Source organism: Ranitomeya imitator, chromosome 6 (genome assembly GCF_032444005.1).
Source record: "Ranitomeya imitator isolate aRanImi1 chromosome 6, aRanImi1.pri, whole genome shotgun sequence".
In the NCBI taxonomy this organism is placed as follows: domain Eukaryota; kingdom Metazoa; phylum Chordata; class Amphibia; order Anura; family Dendrobatidae; genus Ranitomeya; species Ranitomeya imitator.
In genome coordinates, this window is record NC_091287.1 from 181232826 (window position 1) to 181257673 (window position 24848).

General features: G+C 44.0%; 1 protein-coding gene across 1 annotated transcript in view; it reads left to right on the forward strand.

The window, feature by feature from the left end:
* PKD1L1 (polycystin 1 like 1, transient receptor potential channel interacting) overlaps nucleotides 1-24848 on the forward strand; it is a 528440-nt gene that overhangs the window by 459875 nt on the left and 43717 nt on the right. Inside the window, exons 46-47 of the mRNA XM_069732261.1 lie at nucleotides 18894-19133; nucleotides 20747-20911. Of these exons, the coding sequence (XP_069588362.1) occupies nucleotides 18894-19133; nucleotides 20747-20911 (405 nt within the window). The remainder of the gene's footprint in view (nucleotides 1-18893; nucleotides 19134-20746; nucleotides 20912-24848) is intronic.

Sequence of the window (24848 nt, forward strand, 5' to 3'; positions counted from 1 at the left end):
TTGCCACGAAAGCGGGTAGGAGCCGCCAAATGAGGCCCTTTATTTGCAGTACAGCTAGATACCTGAATACCTTTAGCAGAGACAGGTGCAATCGAGGAGACCAGGGTATCCATGCGAGCAGACACGTTGTGCAGAAATGTCATGATCTTATCCTGTTGATCCTTCAGATGAGTAACTTCTTGACATAGCTTCACGGCCGGCAGAGATTGGCGGAATGTGATGGAACTGGCGTAGACAGCGAACGTTGTCTAAGATAGCCGGGTAACTGATAGCTGATGATCTGTGGAAACAGAGAGAATTAGCAGAGCACTGGCAGAGAACTCTCAGAAACTGAAGCACATGCTGACAGGAACCGGAAGAAGCAACCATAGATACTTGTTGCCTGGCGACCTCTGTATGAAGGAGGAGCTATAAATAGCATTGAACAAAACGCCATTGGCCAGAAGCATATTTTTAAATTGCGCACAGCCATGGTTGGATCACCCTTTTAACTTTGGATCTAGGTTAACACTTTCCTGACATAGGATGTAGCAGTACATCTTTTTTGCTGAGGTGTTCCTGCAAATAGACATGTATCAGTATCACTTGATTATATGGGCCCAGGAGCTGTGCCTGGCATGATAACTGCTTCATTCAAAGGGTTATAAGAGGGAAGAAGGATTCTCTCTCACCCCATCGCTCTTACCCCACTTTCATGAGTTTTACGTTTGTTATTTTGTGTTGTTGTTTTTTTATAATTTCACAATTTAAATTTTTTACATAGTCCCTTTATTGGACTTGCGATACATATATGCTAGCCACCTTAGGGAGAGACCCAAGTTGGGCTAAATGTAGCGGGATGAAAGAGACCGAAAAGCCCTCTACTTAAAGGAAATACATAGTGGATGCTTTCCTGAAACGGAAAGTACTTGCAAGCAGCATAATACAAAGAATAGCAGGTTTACCCAGAATCCTTTGCAGTAGGCGGAGCTATGCAAATCATCCCTTTCCACCCCAGTCTAATCCACAGCGCTTGGAACCGCCAAGCGTGCAATGCTGCGGATTAGTTTCTAAATTTACACAGCCAACCAATTCCTACCTGTGGACACGTGTTTCGGGCTTTAGGCCCTCATCAGCACAGGGCTGGAATTGGTTGGCTGTATGGAGTGGGGCTCGGTGAGCAAGCGATACATATATGCTAGCCACCTTAGGGAGAGACCCAAGTTGGGCTAAATGTAGCGGGATGAAAGAGACCGAAAAGCCCTCTACTGAAAGGAAATACATAGTGGATGCTTTCCTGAAACGGAAAGTACTTGCAAGCAGCATAATACAAAGAATAGCAGGTTTACCCAGAATCCTTTGCAGTAGGCGGAGCTATGCAAATCATCTCTTTCCACCCCAGTCTAATCCACAGCGCTTGGAACCGCCAAGCGTGCAATGCTGCGGATTAGTTTCTAAATTTACACAGCTAACCAATTCCTACCTGTGGACACGTGTTTCGGGCTTTAGGCCCTCATCAGCACAGGGCTGGAATTGGTTGGCTGTATGGAGTGGGGCTCGGTGAGCAAGCGATACATATATGCTAGCCACCTTAGGGAGAGACCCAAGTTGGGCTAAATGTAGCGGGATGAAAGAGACCGAAAAGCCCTCTACTTAAAGGAAATACAGCCCTGTGCTGATGAGGGCCTAAAGCCCGAAACACGTGTCCACAGGTAGGAATTGGTTGGCTGTGTAAATTTAGAAACTAATCCGCAGCATTGCACGCTTGGCGGTTCCAAGTGCTGTGGATTAGACTGGGGTGGAAAGAGATGATTTGCATAGCTCCGCCTACTGCAAAGGATTCTGGGAAAACCTGCTATTCTTTGTATTATGCTGCTTGCAAGTACTTTCCGTTTCAGGAAAGCATCCACTATGTATTTCCTTTAAGTAGAGGGCTTTTCGGTCTCTTTCATCCCGCTACATTTAGCCCAACTTGGGTCTCTCCCTAAGGTGGCTAGCATATATGTATCGCTTGCTCATCGAGCCCCACTCCATACAGCCAACCAATTCCAGCCCTGTGCTGATGAGGGCTTAAAGCCCGAAACACGTGTCCACAGGTAGGAATTGGTTGGCTGTGTAAATTTAGAAACTAATCCGCAGCATTGCACGCTTGGCGGTTCCAAGCGCTGTGGATTAGACTGGGGTGGAAAGAGATGATTTGCATAGCTCCGCCTACTGCAAAGGATTCTGGGTAAACCTGCTATTCTTTGTATTATGCTGCTTGCAAATACTTTCCGTTTCAGGAAAGCATCCACTTTATTGGACTTGTACATTTATAGAGTGATGGTTGGTCTAATGCCCTGCAATACTTATGTGTTGCAGGCTATTAGTTTAGTCAGTGTTAAACTGACAGGAGGTCGATTAGTCCCTGCTTATGTTAGGTCACCTGTTATGACCTGGTGGTCAGGACAATAATGGACCTGGTGGTTAAGAGCACACGGATTGACCTGATAGTTACTGATAATAAGGACGAGCTCTGGGACGTGGGAACTCTGCTGACCGCAATCCCTAAACCTATCAAACACACTAGAAATAGCCGTGGATTGCGCCTAACGCTCCCTATGCAACTCGGCACAGCCTAAGAAACTAGCTAGCCCTGAAGATAGAAAAATAAAGCCTACCTTGCCTCAGGGAAATTCCCCAAAGGAAAAGGCAGCCCCCCACATATAATGACTGTGAGTAAAGATGAAAATACAAACACAGAGATGAAATAGATTTAGCAAAGTGAGGCCCGACTTACTGAACAGACCGAGGATAGGAAAGGTTACTTTGCGGTCAGCACAAAAACCTACAAAAAGACCACGCAGAGGGCGCAAAAAGACCCTCCGCACCGACTCATGGTGCGGAGGCGCTCCCTCTGCGTCCCAGAGCTTCCAGCAAGCAAGACAACAAATTAAATAGCAAGCTGGACAGAAAAATAGAAAACCAAAGAAATACAAGCTGAAACTTAGCTTCTGATGGGAAGACAGGTCACAAGAACGATCCAGGAGTGAACAAGACCAATACTGGAACATTGACAGGTGGCATAGAGCAAATATACTAAGTGGAGTTAAATAGAGTAGCAACTAACGAATTAACCTAGTCACCTGTGAAACTCAGAAACACCCACCAGAGGAAGTCCATGGACAGAACCAGCCGAAGTACCATTCATGACCACAGGAGGGAGCCCGACAACAGAATTCACAACAGTACCCCCCCCTTGAGGAGGGGTCACCGAACCCTCACCAGAGCCCCCAGGCCGACCAGGATGAGCCAAATGAAAGGCACGAACCAGATCGGCAGCATGAACATCAGAGGCAAAAACCCAGGAATTATTTTCCTGACCATAACCCTTCCACTTGACCAGGTACTGGAGTTTCCGTCTCGAAACACGAGAATCCAAAATCTTCTCCACCACATACTCCAACTCCCCCTCAACTAACACCGGGGCAGGAGGATCAACGGGTGGAACCACAGGCGCCACGTATCTCCACAATAACGACCTATGGAACACATTATGGATGGCAAAAGAAGCAGGAAGGGCCAAACGAAATGACACAGGATTGATAACCTCAGAAATCTTATACGGACCAATGAAACGAGGCTTAAACTTAGGAGAGGAAACCTTCACAGGAACATAACAAGACGACAACCAAACCAAATCCCCAACACGAAGTCGGGGACCCACACAGCGCCGGCGGTTAGCGAAACGTTGAGCCTTCTCCTGGGACAATGTCAAATTGTCCACCACATGAGTCCAAATCTGCTGCAACCTATCCACCACAGTATCTACACCAGGACAGTCTGAAGACTCAACCTGCCCTAAAGAGAAACGAGGATGGAAACCAGAATTGCAGAAAAACGGCGAAACCAAAGTAGCCGAGCTGGCCCGATTATTAAGGGCGAACTCAACCAATGGCAAAAAGGACACCCAATCATCCTGATCAGCAGAAACAAAGCATCTCAGATATGTTTCCAAAGTTTGATTAGTTCGTTCGGTTTGGTCATTTGTCTGAGGATGGAAAGCCGAGGAAAAAGACAAATCAATGCCCATCCTAGCACAAAAGGATCGCCAAAACCTTGAAACAAACTGGAAACCTCTGTCAGAAACGATGTTCTCCGGGATACCATGTAAACGAACCACATGCTGGAAAAATAATGGCACCAAATCAGAGGAGGAAGGCAATTTAGACAAAGGTATCAAATGGAACATCTTAGAAAAGCGATCACAAACCACCCAAATGACCAACATCTTTTGAGAGACGGGGAGATCCGAAATAAAATCCATAGAAATATGCGTCCAGGGCCTCTTCGGGACTGGCAAGGGCAAAAGCAACCCACTGGCACGAGAACAGCAGGGCTTAGCCCGAGCACAAGTCCCACAGGACTGCACAAAAGAACGCACATCCCGTGACAAAGACGGCCACCAGAAGGATCTAGCCACCAAATCTCTGGTACCAAAGATTCCAGGATGCCCAGCCAACACTGAACAATGAATATCAGAGATAACTCTACTAGTCCATCTATCAGGGACAAACAGTTTCTCCGCTGGGCAACGGTCAGGTCTATCAGCCTGAAATTTTTGCAGCACCCGCCGCAAATCAGGGGAGATGGCAGACAAAATTACCCCCTCTTTGAGAATACCCGCCGGCTCAGGAACACCCGGAGAGTCAGGCACAAAACTCCTTGACAGGGCATCAGCCTTCACATTCTTAGAGCCCGGAAGGTACGAAACCACAAAATCAAAATGGGAGAAAAATAACGACCATCGAGCCTGTCTCGGATTCAACCGTTTGGCAGACTCAAGATAAGTCAAATTCTTGTGATCTGTCAAGACCTCCGCGCGATGCTTGGCTCCTTCCAGCCAATGACGCCACTCCTCGAATGCCCACTTCATGGCCAACAATTCACGATTACCAACATCATAGTTACGCTCAGCAGGCGAAAACTTTCTAGAAAAGAAAGCACATGGCTTCATCACCGAGCCATCAGAACTTCTTTGCGACAAAACAGCCCCTGCTCCAATCTCAGAAGCATCAACCTCAACCTGAAACGGAAGCGAAACACAGGGGCACAGCAAAAATGACGCTTCAACTCCTGAAAAGCCTCTACAGCCGCAGAAGACCAATTGACCACATCAGCACCCTTCTTGGTCAAATCAGTCAACGGTTTAGCAACAGTAGAAAAATTAGCGATGAAGCGCCGATAAAAATTAGCAAAGCCCAGGAACTTTTGCAGGCTCTTCACAGATGTCGGCTGAGTCCAATCGTAAATGGCCTGGACTTTAACAGGGTCCATCTCGATAGTAGAAGGGGAAAAAATGAACCCCAAAAATGAAACCTTCTGAACTCCAAAGAGACACTTTGACCCCTTCACAAACAAGGAATTCGCACGAAGGACCTGGAACACCATTCTGACCTGCTTCACATGAGACTCCCAATCATCCGAAAAGACCAAAATATCATCCAAATACACAATCAGGAATTTATCCAGGTACTCTCGGAAGATGTCATGCATAAAGGACTGAAATACTGATGGAGCATTAGAAAGCCCGAATGGCATAACCAGGTACTCAAAATGGCCCTCGGGCGTATTAAATGCAGTTTTCCATTCATCGCCTTGTTTAATACGCACAAGATTATACGCCCCTCGAAGATCTATCTTGGTGAACCAACTAGCCCCCTTAATCCGAGCAAACAAATCAGACAGCAACGGCAAAGGATACTGAAATTTGACTGTTATTTTATTAAGAAGGCGGTAATCAATACAAGGTCTCAAAGAACCATCCTTCTTGGCCACAAAAAAGAACCCTGCTCCTAACGGTGATGACGACGGGCGAATATGGCCTTTCTCCAAGGATTCCTTTATATAACTCCGCATAGTGGTGTGTTCTGGCACCGATAAATTGAACAATCGGCCCTTAGGAAACTTACTACCAGGAATCAAATTAATGGCACAATCGCAATCCCTATGAGGAGGTAGGGCACTGGCTTTGGGCTCATCAAATACATCCCGATAATCCGACAAAAACTCTGGAACTTCAGAAGGAGTGGAAGACGAAATAGACAAAAATGGAACATCACCATGTACCCCCTGGCAACCCCAGCTGGACACAGACATAGATTTCCAGTCCAATACTGGATTATGAACCTGTAGCCATGGCAACCCTAAAACGACCACATCATGCAGATTATCCAACACCAGAAAGCGGATATCCTCCTGATGTGCAAGAGCCATGCACATGGTCAATTGGGTCCAATACTGAGGCTTATTCTTGACCAAAGGCGTAGCATTAATTCCTCTCTATGGAATAGGATACTGCAAGGGCTCCAAGAAAAAAACACAGCGCCTAGCATACTCCAAGTCCATCAAATTCAGGGCAGCGCCTGAATCCACAAATGCCATAACAGAATAGGATGACAAAGAGCAAATCAGAGTAACAGACAATAGAAATTTAGACTGTACCGTACCAATGGTGGCAGACCTAGCGAACCGCTTAGTGCACTTAGGACAATCGGAGATAGCATGAGTGGAATCACCACAGTAAAAACATAGCCCATTCCGACGTCTGTGTTCTTGCCGTTCAGCTCTGGTCAAAGTCCTATCACATTGCATAGGCTCAGGCCCATGCTCAGATAGTACCGCCAAATGGTGCACAGCTTTACGCTCACGCAAGCGTCGATCGATCTGAATGGCCAAGGACATAGACTCATTCAGACCAGCAGGCATGTGAAACCCCACCATGACATCCTTAAGGGCTTCAGAGAGACCCTTTCTGAAGATTGCTGCCAGGGCACATTCATTCCACTGAGTGAGCACAGACCACTTTCTAAACTTCTGACAATATATCTCCGCTTCATCCTGACCCTGACAGAGAGCTAGCAAGATTTTCTCTGCCTGATCCACTGAATTAGGTTATTAGGTCATAAAGCAATCCAAGCGCCAGGAAAAACGCATCAACATCACGCAATGCCGGATCTCCTGGCGCAAGGGAAAATGCCCAGTCTTGAGGGTCACCACGTAACAAAGAAATAATGATCTTTACTTGTTGAACAGGGTCACCTGAGGAGCGAGGTTTCGAGGCAAGAAACAATTTACAATTATTTTTGAAATTCAATTTAGATCTATCACCAAAAACAAATCAGGAATTGGAATCCTAGGCTCTGATATCGGATTCTGAACCACAAAATCTTGAATGTTTTGTATCCTTGTAGTGAGATTATCCATCCAAGAGGACAGACCTTGAATGTCCATGTTTACACCAGTGTCCTGAACCACCCAGAGGTAAAGGGGAAAATAGAGAAAAAACACACTGCAAAGAAAAAAAAAATGGTATCAGAACTTCTCTTATCCCTCTATTGAGATGCATTAGTACTTTTGGCCACCTGTACTGTTATGACCTGGTGGTCAGGACAATAATGGACCTGGTGGTTAAGAGCACACGGAATGACCTGATAGTTACTGATAATAAGGACGAGCTCTGGGACGTGGGAACTCTGCTGACCGCAATCCCTAAACCTATCAAACACACTAGAAATAGCCGTGGATTGCGCCTAACGCTCCCTATGCAACTCGGCACAGCCTAAGAAACTAGCTAGCCCTGAAGATAGAAAAATAAAGCCTACCTTGCCTCAGAGAAATTCCCCAAAGGAAAAGGCAGCCCCCCACATATAATGACTGTGAGTAAAGATGAAAATACAAACACAGAGATGAAATAGATTTAGCAAAGTGAGGCCCGACTTACTGAACAGACCGAGGATAGGAAAGGTTACTTTGCGGTCAGCACAAAAACCTACAAAAAGACCACGCAGAGGGCGCAAAAAGACCCTCCGCACCGACTCACGGGGCGGAGGCGCTCCCTCTGCGTCCCAGAGCTTCCAGTGTCATGATCCCAATGGCAGGGGATCACTAAAGGACAAGCACAGATACAAACAAGCTCTAGGGCGATGGAACCTGAGCTGACCGCGACCCTGAACCTAACACACAAATAAAAGTAGCCGGGGAACGTGCCTACGATGATCCTAGACGTCTCGCTCCAGCCGAAGATCTAACTTCCCCTATTAGAAGAAACACAGACCTCTCTTGCCTCCAGAGAAATCCCCCACAGAAATAGCAGCCCCCCACATATAATGACGGTGAAATGAGAGGAAAGCACATACGCAGTATGAAAACAGTTTCAGCAAAATGAGGCCCGCTAAAGCTAGATAGCAGAGGATACAAAAGTGAACTGCGCGGTCAGCGAAAAACCCTTCAAAAAAACCATCCTGAAATTACTTGAAATCATGTGCCAACTCATGGTACATGAGGAGCAATTTCAGCCCACTAGAGCAACCAGCAGCAAGAATCACATATCTGCAGGCTGGACTAAAAACCAAATAAAGCAAAACACCAAAACAGGAAAATCCAAACTTAGCTTGACCAGAAGGTTCTAGGAGCAGGGAGCAGAGGTAACAAGACACACTGGATACATTGATAACCGGCGAGGAAATGCCAGCAAAGCCAGGTTAAATAGGAAACTCCCATATGCTGATGGAACAGGTGGAACCCAGAAACCCAGGAAAGACAAGTCACCCAGTACCATCAGTAACCACCAGAGGGAGCCCAAAAACAGAACTCACAACAGTACCCCCCCCTTGAGGAGGGGTCACCAAACCCTCACGAGAACCACCAGGGCGACCAGGATGAGCCCTATGAAAAGCGCGAACCAAATCATCAGCATGAACATCCGAGGCAACCACCCAAGAATTATCCTCCTGACCATAACCCTTCCACTTGACCAAATACTGGAGTTTCCGTCTGGAAACACGAGAATCCAAGATCTTCTCCACAACATACTCCAATTCTCCCTCCACCAGCACTGGAGCAGGAGGCTCAAGAGAAGGAACAACAGGTACCTCATACTTCCGCAACAACGACCGATGAAACACATTATGAATAGCAAACGATGCCGGGAGATCCAAACGAAACGACACAGGGTTAAGAATTTCCAAGATCCTATAGGGACCGATGAACCGAGGCTTGAACTTAGGAGAAGAGACCTTCATAGGAACAAAACGAGAAGACAACCACACCAAGTCACCAACAAGAAGTCGAGGACCCACGCGGCGACGGCGATTAGCAAACTGCTGAGCCTTCTCCTGGGACAACTTCAAATTGTCCACCACATGACTCCAAATCCGATGCAACCTATCCACCACCATGTCCACTCCAGGACAATCAGAAGGTTCCACCTGACCAGGGGAAAAACGAGGATGAAACCCCGAATTACAAAAGAAAGGAGAAACCAAGGTAGCAGAACTAGCCCGATTATTAAGGGCAAACTCGGCCAGCGGCAAAAAGGTAACCCAGTCATCCTGATCAGCAGAAACAAAACACCTTAAATAAGTTTCCAAGGTCTGATTAGTTCGTTCAGTCTGGCCATTCGTCTGAGGATGGAATGCAGACGAAAAGGACAAATCAATGCCCATCTTAGCACAGAAAGTCCGCCAAAATCTAGACACAAACTGGGATCCCCTGTCAGAAACGATGTTCTCAGGAATCCCATGCAAACGAACCACATTCTGAAAAAACAGAGGGACCAACTCAGAGGAGGAAGGCAACTTAGGCAAGGGTACCAGATGAACCATTTTAGAAAAGCGATCACACACAACCCAGATGACGGACATTTTTTGAGAGACAGGGAGATCCGAAATAAAGTCCATGGAAATGTGCGTCCAAGGCCTCTTCGGGATAGGCAAAGGTGACAACAATCCACTGGCCCGAGAACAGCAAGGCTTAGCCCGAGCACAAACCTCACAAGACTGCACAAAAGAACGCACATCCCTCGACAAGGAAGGCCACCAAAAAGACCTGGCCACCAAGTCTCTAGTACCAAATATTCCAGGATGACCTGCCAACGCAGAAGAATGGACCTCGGAGATGACTCTACTGGTCCAATTATCCGGAACAAACAGTCTCTCAGGCGGACAACGATCAGGTTTAGCCGCCTGAAACTCCTGCAAAGCACGTCGCAAGTCTGGGGAGACAGCAGACAAAATCACCCCATCCCTAAGGATACCAGAGGGCTCAGAATTTCCAAGGGAGTCAGGCACAAAACTCCTAGAAAGAGCATCCGCCTTCACATTCTTTGAACCTGGCAGGTATGAAACCACAAAATTGAAACGAGAGAAAAACAGTGACCAACGAGCCTGTCTAGGATTCAGACGCCTGGCAGACTCAAGGTAAATCAAATTTTTGTGATCAGTCAAGACCACCACACGATGTCTAGCACCCTCTAGCCAATGACGCCACTCCTCAAATGCCCACTTCATGGCCAAAAGTTCCCGATTACCAACATCATAATTCCGCTCAGCCGGCGAAAACTTTCTAGAAAAAAACGCGCATGGCTTCATCACTGAGCCATCGGAGCTTCTCTGTGACAAAACCGCCCCCGCTCCAATTTCGGAAGCATCAACCTCAACCTGAAAAGGGAGCGAAACATCTGGCTGACGCAACACAGGAGCAGAAGAAAACCGGCGCTTCCTGAAAGGCCTCCACAGCCGCAGGAGACCAATTAGCAACATCAGCACCCTTCTTAGTCAAATCCGTCAAAGGCTTAACAACACTAGAAAAATTAGTTATAAAACGACGATAGAAATTAGCAAAGCCCAAGAACTTCTGTAGACTCTTAAGAGATGTAGGCTGCGTCCAGTCACAAATAGCCTGAACCTTGACGAGATCCATCTCAATAGTAGAATGGGAAAAAATATACACCAAGAAAGAAATCTTCTGGACTCCAAAGAGACACTTTGAGCCTTTTACAAACAAGGAATTGGCCCGCAGGACCTGAAACACCTTCCTGACCTGCTGAACATGAGACTCCCAGTCATCAGAAAAAACCAAAATATCATCCAAATACACAATCATAAATTTATCCAGATATTCACGGAAAATATCGTGCATAAAGGACTGGAAGACTGAAGGAGCATTAGAAAGTCCAAAAGGCATTACCAAATACTCAAAATGGCCCTCAGGCGTATTAAATGCGGTTTTCCACTCATCACCTTGCTTTATTCGTATAAGATTATACGCACCCCGAAGATCAATCTTAGTGAACCATTTAGCCCCCTTAATGCGAGCAAACAAATCAGTCAACAATGGCAAAGGATACTGATATTTTACGGTAATCTTATTCAAAAGACGATAATCTATACAAGGCCTCAAGGAACCATCTTTTTTGGCCACGAAAAAAAAACCTGCTCCCAAAGGGGACAAAGATGGACGGATATGTCCTTTTTCCAAGGACTCCTTAACATAATCCCGCATAGCAGTATGCTCTGGCACTGACAGATTGAACAAACGACCTTTAGGAAATTTACTGCCTGGAATTAAATTTATAGCACAATCGCAATCCCTGTGAGGAGGAAGCGAACTGAGATTAGGCTCCTCAAAAACATCCCGATAGTCAGACAAAAACACAGGAATCTCAGAAGGAGTAGATGAAGCGATAGAAATCGGAGGTGCATCATCATGAACCCCCTGACAACCCCAGCTTAACACAGACATTGATTTCCAGTCAAGGACTGGATTATGAGTTTGTAACCATGGCAGACCAAGTACTAGAACATCATGCAAATTATACAGTACCAGGAAGCGAATCACCTCCTGATGAACGGGAGTCATACGCATGGTCACTTGTGTCCAGTACTGAGGTTTATTCATAGCCAAAGGTGTAGAGTCAATTCCCTTCAAAGGAATAGGGACTTCCAGAGGCTCCAGACTAAACCCACAGCGATTGGCAAATGACCAATCCATAAGACTCAGGGCAGCGCCTGAATCCACATAGGCATCGACGGAAATGGATGATAATGAACAAATCAGAGTCACAGACAGAATGAACTTAGACTGTAAAGTACTAATGGCAACAGACTTATCAACCTTTTTTGTGCGTTTAGAGCATGCTGATATAACATGAGCTGAATCACCACAATAAAAGCACAACCCTTTTTTCCGCCTATACTTTTGCCGTTCACTTCTGGACTGAATTCTATCACATTGCATTATCTCAGGTGACGGTTCAGACGACACCGCCAAATGATGCACAGGTTTGCGCTCCCGTAAACGCCGATCAATCTGAACAGCCATAGTCATAGACTCATTCAGACCAGCAGGCGCAGGGAACCCCACCATAACATCTTTAATGGCCTCAGAAAGGCCATCTCTAAACTTTGCAGCCAGAGCGCACTCATTCCACTGAGTAAGTACCGACCACTTCCGAAATTTTTGACAATAAATTTCTGCTTCATCTTGCCCCTGAGAGAGGGCCAACAAAGCTTTTTCAGCCTGAATCTCTTGGTTAGGTTCCTCATAGAGCAAACCCAATGCCAGAAAAAACGCATCTGCATTAAGCAACGCAGGGTCCCCTGGTGCCAATGCAAATGCCCAATCCTGAGGGTCACCCCGCAGGAAAGATATAATTATCTTGACTTGCTGAGCAGGGTCTCCAGAGGAGCGAGATTTCAAAGAAAGAAACAACTTGCAATTGTTCCTAAAATTCAGAAAACGAGATCTATCTCCAGAAAAAAACTCTGGGACAGGAATTCTAGGTTCAGACATAGGAGCATGTACAACAAAATCCTGTATATTTTGAACCTTAGTGGCAAGATTATTCAGGTTGGAAGCCAAACTCTGGACGTCCATGATAAACAGCTGGGATCAGAGCCATTCAAAGATTAAGAGGAGGAGGAAGTAGCCAGGCTGCAATAAGGCTAGGCAGCAAACTCTGAGGGAAAGAGAAAGAAAAAAAAAAAAAAAAAAATACTTCCTCAGACTACTTATCCTCCTACTTCAGCCAATACAATTAACACTTTGTGGGCCGGTTATACTGTCATGATCCCAATGGCAGGGGATCACTAAAGGACAAGCACAGATACAAACAAGCTCTAGGGCGATGGAACCTGAGCTGACCGCGACCCTGAACCTAACACACAAATAAAAGTAGCCGGGGAACGTGCCTACGATGATCCTAGACGTCTCGCTCCAGCCGAAGATCTAACTTCCCCTATTAGAAGAAACACAGACCTCTCTTGCCTCCAGAGAAATCCCCCACAGAAATAGCAGCCCCCCACATATAATGACGGTGAAATGAGAGGAAAGCACATACGCAGTATGAAAACAGTTTCAGCAAAATGAGGCCCGCTAAAGCTAGATAGCAGAGGATACAAAAGTGAACTGCGCGGTCAGCGAAAAACCCTTCAAAAAAACCATCCTGAAATTACTTGAACTCATGTGCCAACTCATGGTACATGAGGAGCAATTTCAGCCCACTAGAGCAACCAGCAGCAAGAATCACATATCTGCAGGCTGGACTAAAAACCAAATAAAGCAAAACACCAAAACAGGAAAATCCAAACTTAGCTTGACCAGAAGGTTCTAGGAGCAGGGAGCAGAGGTAACAAGACACACTGGATACATTGATAACCGGCGAGGAAATGCCAGCAAAGCCAGGTTAAATAGGAAACTCCCATATGCTGATGGAACAGGTGGAACCCAGAAACCCAGGAAAGACAAGTCACCCAGTACCATCAGTAACCACCAGAGGGAGCCCAAAAACAGAACTCACAACATTCCAGCAAGCAAGACAACAAATTAAATAGCGAGCTGGACAGAAAAATAGAAAACCAAAGAAATACAAGCTGAAACTTAGCTTCTGATGGGAAGACAGGTCACAAGAACGATCCATGAGTGAACAAGACCAATACTGGAACATTGACAGGTGGCATAGAGCAAAGAACTAAGTGGAGTTAAATAGAGCAGCAGCTAACGAATTAACCTAGTCACCTGTGAAACTCAGAAACACCCACCAGAGGAAGTCCATGGACAGAACCAGCCGTAGTACCATTCATGACCACAGGAGGGAGCCCGACAACAGAATTCACAACAGTCACCACTGTACACCCACCACAACCATATGACATAATTTTACGTTATGTGGTTGCAAAAAGCGTTAGTCATAGAATAACAGTTAAAAACTCCAAATGTTTGTACATTTTTGTCACATTTCAGATATTTTCCTAAACCATTTGAATCAAACCAGGGATTCAAGCTTCAGGAGGCTAATTTGCATATTCCAGGTGCCTGTAGGACATTATTGCAAGAGAGCTTGGCTGAGTAGATTACACAAGAAGGAAAACACACAGCAAGTCAGCAGGATCTAGGAGCAACATGGCAGATGTGACAACCTACATGGTGAGCTGCAGCATGTGCTACATGTTCACAGATCGACCAGAAGAAGAATCCAATTTCACCTGTCAGAAGTGTAGACTAGTGGCCCTTTTAGAAGAAAAGGTGCGGGGTCTGGAAGAAAGAATAGCAACTTTGAAACTCATCAAAGAGAATGAAGACTTTCTAGACAGAACAGAAGCATCTCTACTGGTCACAGAAGGTGAAAAATGTGTCAGAGAACCTCCAAAAGCAGATGAGTGGAAGCATGTGACCAAAAGAAGCAAGAAGACCATGGAGAAATCACCAACCACACAACTGAAGAACCGATATCAAATCTTTGTAGAGGATGAAGATGGCACACCTAAGAATGAAGCAATACCAGCAAGCAAAAAAGAAAAGGGCACACAGCAACAAGTGACAGCAAAAAGTACAGCCAAGAAGCAACGAAGAGTGGTGGTGGTGGGAGACTCACTACTGAGAGGCACCGAAGCAGCCATCTGCAGACCGGACATAACTGCAAGAGAAGTATGCTGCCTTCCAGGTGCGATGATCAAGGATGTGACCGATAGGATACCAAAGCTCTTCAGCTCCAAGGACGTCCACCCATTTCTTCTGATACATGTTGGCACCAATGACACGGCAAGGAAGGACCTACCGACAATCTGCAAGGACTTTGAAGAGTTGGGGAAGAAAGTAAAGGAACTGGATGCACAGGTAGTTTTTTCTTCTATCCTTCCAGTAGACGGGCATGGCACCAGGAGATGGAACAGGATCCTTGATGCAAACAACTGGCTAAGACGATGGTGCAGACAAAAAGGATTTGGATTCCTGGACCACGGTGAATTACTGGTATGATGGACTCCTCGCCAGAGACGGACTACACCTAAACAAACCTGGGAAACACACATTCGCCAGAAGACTCGCTACACTCATCAGGAGGGCGTTAAACTAGAAGAAGAGGGGACGGGAAGAAAAACATTAGACTCGAACAAAGACGACCCAGGAAAACATACTCAGAAGGGAGGTAAGAACATTTCTAAAACAATCCACAGTGAGGAGATTGGAACAAAACAAAATCCTCTAAACTGCATGCTCGCAAACGCCAGAAGCCTGACAAACAAGATGGAAGAACTAGAAGCAGAAATATCTACAGGTAACTTTGACATAGTGGGAATAACCGAGACATGGTTAGATGAAAGCTATGACTGGGCAGTTAACTTACAGGGTTACAGTCTGTTTAGAAAGGATCGTAAAAATCGGAGAGGAGGAGGGGTTTGTCTCTATGTAAAGTCTTGTCTAAAGTCCACTTTAAGGGAGGATATTAGCGAAGGGAATGAGGATGTCGAGTCCATATGGGTTGAAATTCATGGAGGGAAAAATGGTAACAAAATTCTCATTGGGGTCTGTTACAAACCCCCAAATATAACAGAAAGCATGGAAAGTCTACTTCTAAAGCAGATAGATGAAGCTGCAACCCATAATGAGGTCCTGGTTATGGGGGACTTTAACTACCCGGATATTAACTGGGAAACAGAAACCTGTGAAACCCATAAAGGCAACAGGTTTCTGCTAATAACCAAGAAAAATTATCTTTCACAATTGGTGCAGAATCCAACCAGAGGAGCAGCACTTTTAGACCTAATACTATCTAATAGACCTGACAGAATAACAAATCTGCAGGTGGTTGGGCATTTAGGAAATAGCGACCACAATATTGTGCAGTTTCACCTGTCTTTCACTAGGGGGACTTGTCAGGGAGTCACAAAAACATTGAACTTTAGGAAGGCAAAGTTTGAACAGCTTAGAGATGCCCTTAATCTGGTAGACTGGGACAATATCCTCAGAAATGAGAATACAGATAATAAATGGGAAATGTTTAAGAACATCCCAAATAGGCAGTGTAAGCGGTTTATACCTTGTGGGAATAAAAGGACTAGAAATAGGAAAAACCCAATGTGGCTAAACAAAGAAGTAAGACAGGCAATTACCAGTAAAAAGAAAGCATTTGCACTACTAAAGCAGGATGGCACCATTGAAGCTCTAAAAAACTATAGGGAGAAAAATACTTTATCTAAAAAACTAATTAAAGCTGCCAAAAAGGAAACAGAGAAGCACATTGCTAAGGAGAGTAAAACTAATCCCAAACTGTTCTTCAACTATATCAATAGTAAAAGAATAAAAACTGAAAATGTAGGCCCCTTAAAAAATAGTGAGGAAAGAATGGTTGTAGATGACGAGGAAAAAGCTAACATATTAAACACCTTCTTCTCCACGGTATTCACGGTGGAAAATGAAATGATAGGTGAAATCCCAAGAAACAATGAAAACCCTATATTAAGGGTCACCAATCTAACCCAAGAAGAGGTGCGAAACCGGCTAAATAAGATTAAAATAGATAAATCTCCGGGTCCGGATGGCATACACCCACGAGTACTAAGAGAACTAAGTAATGTAATAGATAAACCATTATTTCTTATTTTTAGTGACTCTATAGCGACAGGGTCTGTTCCGCAGGACTGGCGCATAGCAAATGTGGTGCCAATATTCAAAAAGGGCTCTAAAAGTGAACCTGGAAATTATAGGCCAGTAAGTCTAACCTCTATTGTTGGTAAAATATTTGAAGGGTTTCTGAGGGATGTTATTCTGGATTATCTCAATGAGAATAACTGTTTAACTCCATATCAGCATGGGTTTATGAGAAATCGCTCCTGTCAAACCAATCTAATCAGTTTTTATGAAGAGGTAAGCTATAGACTGGACCACGGTGAGTCATTGGACGTGGTATATCTCGATTTTTCCAAAGCGTTTGATACCGTGCCGCACAAGAGGTTGGTACACAAAATGAGAATGCTTGGTCTGGGGGAAAATGTGTGTAAATGGGTTAGTAACTGGCTTAGTGATAGAAAGCAGAGGGTGGTTATAAATGGTATAGTCTCTAACTGGGTCGCTGTGACCAGTGGGGTACCGCAGGGGTCAGTATTGGGACCTGTTCTCTTCAACATATTCATTAATGATCTGGTAGAAGGTTTACACAGTAAAATATCGATATTTGCAGATGATACAAAACTATGTAAAGCAGTTAATACAAGAGAAGATAGTATTCTGCTACAGATGGATCTGGATAAGTTGGAAACTTGGGCTGAAAGGTGGCAGATGAGGTTTAACAATGATAAATGTAAGGTTATACACATGGGAAGAGGGAATCAATATCACCATTACACACTGAACGGGAAACCACTGGGTAAATCTGACAGGGAGAAGGACTTGGGGATCCTAGTTAATGATAAACTTACCTGGAGCAGCCAGTGCCAGGCAGCAGCTGCCAAGGCAAACAGGATCATGGGGTGCATTAAAAGAGGTCTGGATACACATGATGAGAGCATTATACTGCCTCTGTACAAATCCCTAGTTAGACCGCACATGGAGTACTGTGTCCAGTTTTGGGCACCGGTGCTCAGGAAGGATATAATGGAACTAGAGAGAGTACAAAGGAGGGCAACAAAATTAATAAAGGGGATGGGAGAACTACAATACCCAGATAGATTAGCGAAATTAGGATTATTTAGTCTAGAAAAAAGACGACTGAGGGGCGATCTAATAACCATGTATAAGTATGTAAGGGGACAATACAAATATCTCGCTGAGGATCTGTTTATACCAAGGAAGGTGACGGGCACAAGGGGGCATTCTTTGCGTCTGGAGGAGAGAAGGTTTTTCCACCAACATAGAAGAGGATTCTTTACTGTTAGGGCAGTGAGAATCTGGAATTGCTTGCCTGAGGAGGTGGTGATGGCGAACTCAGTCGAGGGGTTCAAGAGAGGCCTGGATGTCTTCCTGGAGCAGAACAATATTGTATCATACAATTATTAGGTTCTGTAGAAGGACGTAGATCTGGGTATTTATTATGATGGAATATAGGCTGAACTGGATGGACAAATGTCTTTTTTCGGCCTTACTAACTATGTTACTATGTTACTATGTTACTATTTTGACCTAAATATACTATGAACAGAAAGTACAATGCGTAATGAACAAACATTCTCAGAATCACTTGGATATGTATAAGCATTCCAGACTTATTACCACATAAAGTGACAGATGTCAGATTTGAAAAATTTGGCATGGTCAGGAAGGTGAAAACGGGCTTCAGCAGAAGGAATTCATGCAGAATAAACAGTAGTTCAAATGTAAACAAACTTATTTGACAATTGTGATCAATTCATTTGATTAATAACTTTGCACATTAATATGTTATTTTGACTTGTATGTTACTGCATTTAATTCATTAGCGATAGGGCGTTACTCTCTCACAATCCAGGTCACCTTACCAATCCCTGCTACTTTTTGCTTCCTGGTCCCATTCTTGATACCCTTGAAGTGAACAGATATGCTTGCTCAGACAATCACTGGATAGAGGGTTGACCTCAGACTAATTGGTATTTTCAACCATTTCTGGTATGTGAAAGCTATGATTAGGAAGCACCGACTAGCCGGGACCGGGAACCACTGGGAGACTGGATAAGTATCACTTATGTCATTATTTTTAATAGGTCTGAGCCCTTTTAACAATACATTCTATTGGATGGGAAAACCTTTTAAATGTATATATGTGATTTTGACAAAATGTATGTTTAGTAACATCTAAAATAATGGCATTAGAATGTGATTGACCTCTTACATGTTTGTTCTTGCAGCTCATAGGATTTGTCTTCACCATGGCCTATTCTTCATTAGGACATCTCATATTCTCCTCGGAAAGCTACTCTTTTTGCAGCACTCTAAATTCAATCCAGACTATTTTTATACAATTATTAGGGGTACGTGGTATTAAGCATATCCAACTTTTGCAAAATCACTTGAAATCAAACCACATTTCAACAGCATGTTTTTATGGAGCACTCTTCATCGCATTTACTATTCTGTGGACTGGAATGGTAAGCATCATATCTAAGCTCCACAACTTTATGAAAGTGGATAGGATTTTATTTCCTGTCTCTGTATGTTGAGATCTTGATTGTAAAGTGTGGTATTATTAGGAATAATTTTGAAAAATAGTGGTTAAACTATTACATATATACTAGTTTATGCGCAGAATTATTATACAATAATCTGAAAAATCTTCCATCTCAATTGTTCACTTTTAACTGTTAAAGTGAGAATAATAACCAAACATCTCAAAATGTACAAAAATACTTTTCTGATTATTTCCAAAAAATATCAGCAACCAATATAGCCACCCTTCTTTTCAATAGCAGTAATTAGCTTTCTATTCATTAAATCTGTCTGTTTCATAAACTTTTAACGATAAACTTTTTGTGCAGCAGCAATGACAGCCTCCCAGACATTGTTGAAAGAAGTGTCTGTTTTCCTTCACCATAAATCTCCCATTTAAGAAGGGCCTACCAGTTCTAAATAGGTGAAGAAGGTGCCATGTCATTATTATTTCATCTTTAGGTCTTTACTGGCTAGCCAAGCTGTGGAGATTTCAATGCTGTGATGGAACATTGTTTAAACTTGCAGACTTTTTCCTGTACCACTGCTTGAAGAAAGTGTCCTCTAAAAACTGGCTGTAGGTTTGGGAGTTGATTTTGAATCTGTCTTCACCCTAGAAAGGCCCAACTCACTCATTTTTAATAATACAACCCATGCCAGTACCCCACCTCCACCTTGCTGGCATTGAGTTGGAGATGAAGTCTGTGCCTGTGACTGATTCAACCATGTGCCCATCCAGCTGGTCCATCAAGAGTCACTCTCATCTCATCAGTCCATAAAAACTTTGAAAAATCAGACATTTCTTGAGTGATGTCTTGCTCAGTGGTGGTTGGGTATCAGCCTCCTCACCTCGGCCATGTTTCTGAGCACTAAACACCTTTTACTTCTGGATACTCCAGGAAGATTGCAGTTCTAGAATGTGATAACACTGGAGGATTATGGGTTCTTAGTCACTTTACATTTTATCTTTCTCAAATCTTTGGCAGTCAATGTGAGTCTTTTTTTTAGCATTTTTTTGTGACCCTGTTGACTATTTGCAACAAAACTTTTGATGATTCCGTGATCTCACCACAATATCTCAGCAATTTCAATAGTGCTTCATTCTTGTATAAAACTTATAAAACAACAATTTTTGACTTTTCAAAGTCCGTTAAATCTCTTTTTTTGGCCCATTCAGTCTGAGGAAAATGAGCTGTTGATAATTCTGCACACTTTGATAAAGGATGTTGTATCCATAGGTCACATTTGTGCACACACATACACATCACATGATCAGCTTTATCAAATAAGCATTCAAGTTTATACAGCTTTGAGTTGTAAAAAATATGAATAAAAATGATATCATGATATGATCAAAATACTCACTTGCCTAATTATTGTGCACAGAGTGTATATATCTACAGTATATGGATGTGTCAGATCAGTATGGTCAAGCCTATTAATAAAGCTATTTCCAGTCTAATAGGTGTCAATATTAGAATATGTTGTTTTCTGCTTTCATTTCTCAAATTTTGAATACTGAGATAGTTTTGATTAATGTTTTATTTCTTAATAGTTCAAAGGAACCCTCACTTCTGTTGCCAAATACTCAAAGAAGGCACAACGCAGCAAGCATCATGTGACATTTACGGAACTGGTATCTCATGCAAGACGACTGGTCCTTTCAATAGTTGGTCGACAAAAACAAAAGAATACAGATAACATTTGTGTAACTGGCAGTGTAAGTAACTGAATGTAGCGTCCATATGAAAAAGGTGTACTTTTACCCTTTAAAGCAGATCTGTCACTTCAACAACAATGTCCAGCTAGAGTCAGCACAGTGTCAAGTTCATTAGCCGCTTCCCGCAAAGGAACGTTGTATTAGCGCTGAGAAGGGGTCCTTATGTGTAGAGGTGGCTAAAGAGCAGAGCTCCATTTCTAATGCGGCATATACCAGCTATTTTACATAGGGTCAGTCTCTAACAGCCGCAGCTGGAGTCAAGTTCCTAACCACGGCTGTAAATGCTGTTGTCAATATCTGTCAGAGGTACTAAATGGTACCAGCATCGGTGCCTGCTTGCACTGGCTCCATTCACCCCACCCCCCTCGACATGATCATGAGGGACCAAAAGGTTATTATGACAGCTGGAGATCTGCTGAAGACCTCCATCACTGTGATTTTGGTCCTTCTGTGAGGATCAGCAGTAGGCTGAGCTGCACAGCAGACTGACATTTCATTATATATTGCAATACTTTGATATTATATTATATAGCATTCAAATGATCACAGGTTTTTATGCCTGTGGGTGGCCTTCACAGGAGTACCAACTTGGCAGCAACGGGCCTTCAGCAGGACACTAGCTGCCATGGCAACCCATTGACACCCTGCTAGAGCATCATGGGGTTGGGGACGGCCAAGAAGAGACGTGTAAGCAGGGATCACGCAACTGAATTGTCGAGTCAGTATTTGAAAGTGAATTTTGGCCTGTTGGTCGCTTTTTTCCCAGTTTCAATTTTTTATAACCTTCCGTCTAGTGTCTAAGAATGTTAAGGCAAATGCATTGTCCCGAAGCTTGGATCCGGTGTCTCCTCCTGAACCCCCATGCTCCATTCAACCTGGGGTGGTGGTGGCTGGAATTTCATCTGATTTGGAGAGGGAGATTTTTGAGGCCCAGGCTCTGGCTCCCAGTAATAAACCTGTGGGTAAATTGTTTGTTCCAGAACACTTCCGTCTTAGACTCCTGCGGGAGTTTCATGAGTCTGCATTGAGTGCTCATCCTGGGATTTTGGCCACTCGGGAGGCAGTTGCTAGGATTTTCTGGTGGTCCTCTTTTGTTGCAGACATTAAAAGGTTTGTGTCTGCGTGTGGGGTTTGTGCCCGTTCTAAAAATTCTCATTGCTGGCCGGCCAGGGAGTTGGTGCCTTTGCCAACTCTGGATAGACCGTGGACACATTTCTGCATGAATTTATCACTAATCTCCCTCCATCCAGGGGTAACTCCGTTGTATGGGTGGTGGTGGGTAGATTTTCCAAACAGGCTCATTTTGTACTTCTGCCGCTTTACCATCTGCTGAAACCATGGCCAGGTTGTTTGTGCAGCATGCGGTCCATCTGCACGGTGTGCCTATGAATGTGGTGTCTGACAGAGGTGTGCAGTTTGTGGCCAAGTTTTGGAGGGCTTCTTGTCAGAAATTGGGAATCACTCTGTCTTTTTCCTCTGTCTTTCATCTAATGGGCAAACTGAACGCACTAATCAGTCCCTGGAGCAAATTCTGAGATGTTTGGCATCTCCCAGACAGGAGGACTGGTGTGATGCATTACCTGCAGCAGAGTTTGCTTTCAATGGTCGTGTGAGTCAGTCTACGGGAATGTCTCATTTCCTGGCAATTAAGGGTTTAACCCACATATTGAGAAGTTTAATCGCATGGACTCAGGCTGTCCAGGGGGCGGAAGGTACGTTACAATGCTTAAAGACCCTGTGGGTGGAGATTCAGCAAAATATCACCTAGGCCCAGGGTAGGATTAAATTTTTTGTGGACAAGAGAAGGGGTTTGGGTCCCGTGTTGCTTGTGGGTGAGAAGGTGTGGTTATCCACCCGCAATATGATGCTCAAGGTCCCCTTGGCCAAACTGGGTCCTGAGTTCATTGGCCCATATAAAATTGTGGAAGTGGTCAACCCAGTGGTCTACGGTTTACAATTTCCCATCGCCTTCAAAACATCTAATGTTTTTCACAGGTCCCTTCTGAAACCATTGGGAGTGGTCGAGGAGGACTCCTCGTCCATCAGTCCTCCTGTATTGGTGGAGGGCCATCTGGAACATGAGATGGGATGCATCGTTGATTCTTAGTGGGTGCACCAGAATCTGTAGTATTTGGTGCACTGGAAGGGGTATGGTCCAGAGGATTGGTCTTGAGTATCAAGGGGTCAGATCGGGAGACCTTGGTGGCCACCACATTATGGGTGTCAGGTCCGAGCATTCCTACATAAACAGTTTCCTGGAAAGTGGATTGGTCATCGTGGGCCAGTTGAATGGCCACAAAGGTCTCCTGATCTGACCCCCTTAGACTTTTATCTTTGGGGTCATCTGAAGGCAATTGTCTATGCTGTGAAGATACGAGATGTGCAGCATCTGAAACAATGGATACTGAAAGCCTGTGCTAGCATTTCTTCTGCGATGTTGCTATCAGTGTGTTAAGAGTGTGAGAAGAGGGTTGCATTGACAATACAACACAATGGGCAGCACTTTGAACACATTTTATAAGTGGTCATAAACTTGTAACTTACTCATGAAAGAATAAAGTTACGTTAAAACCAAGCACACCATTGTTTTTCTTGTGAAATTCTCAATAAGTTTGATGTGTCACATGACCCTCTTCCCATTGAAAAAAGAAAGTTGGATCCAAAATGGCCGACTTCAAAATTGCCACCATGGTCACCACCCATCTTGAAAAGTTTTCCCCCTCCCATATACTAATGTGCCACAAACAGGAAGTTGACAACACAAACCATTCCCATTTTATTTAGGTGTATCCATTTAAATTACCCACCCTATATGTAATACAGTGGGGGAAATAAGTATTTGATCCCTTGCTGATTTTGTAAGTTTGCTCACTGACAAAGACATGAACAGTCTATAATTTTAAGGGTAGGTTAATTTTAACATTGAGAGATAGAATATCAAAAATAAAATCCAGAAAATCACATTGTATCAATTATATAAATGTATTTGCATTTTGCAGTGTAAAATATGTATTTAATCCCTCTAGCAAACAAGATTGAATACTTGGTGGCAAAACCCTTGTTGACAAGCACAGCAGTCAGACGTTTTTTGTAGTTGATGATGAGGTTTGCACACATGTCAGGAGGAATTATGGTTCACTTCTCTTTGCAGATCATCTCTAAATCATTAAGATTTTGAGGCTGTCGCTTGGCAACTCAGAGCTTCAACTCCCTCCATAAGTTTTCTACGGGATTAAGGTCTGGAGACAGGCTAGGCCACTCCGTGACCTTAATGTGCTTCTTTTTTAGCTACTCCTTTGTTGGCTTGGCTGTATGTTTTGGGTCATTGTCTTGCTGGAAGACCCAGCCACGACCCATTTTTAATGTCCTTAAGGAGAGAAAGAGGTTGTAACTCAGGATTTAATTTTACGGTACATTGCTCCATCCATTCTTCAATTAATGGAGTGAAGTAGTCCTGTACCCATAGCAGGGAAACACCCCCAAAACATAATGTTTCCACCTCTGTGCTTGACTGTGGGGATGGTGTTCTTTGGGTCATCATAGTCAGCATTTCTAGTCCTTCAAATATGCCAAGTTGAGTTATTGCCAAAGACCTCAATTATTGTCTCATCTGACCACAGCACCTTCTCCCAATCACTCACAGAATCATCCAGGTGTTCATTGGCAAACTTCAGATGGGCTTGCACATTTGCCTTCTTGAGCAGGGGTCCTTATGGGCACTGCAGGATTTTAAACCTTTATGGTGTAATGTGTTACCAATGGTTTTCTTGGTAACTGTGGTCCCAGCATCCTTGAGATCATTAACAAGTTCCCCCTGTGTAGTTTTAGGCTGATCTTTCACCTTCCTCATGATACTCCACGAGGTGAGATTTTGCATAGTGGCCTAGATCGATGTTGATTGACAGTCATTTACTACTGCACCAACAGTTGTTTCCTT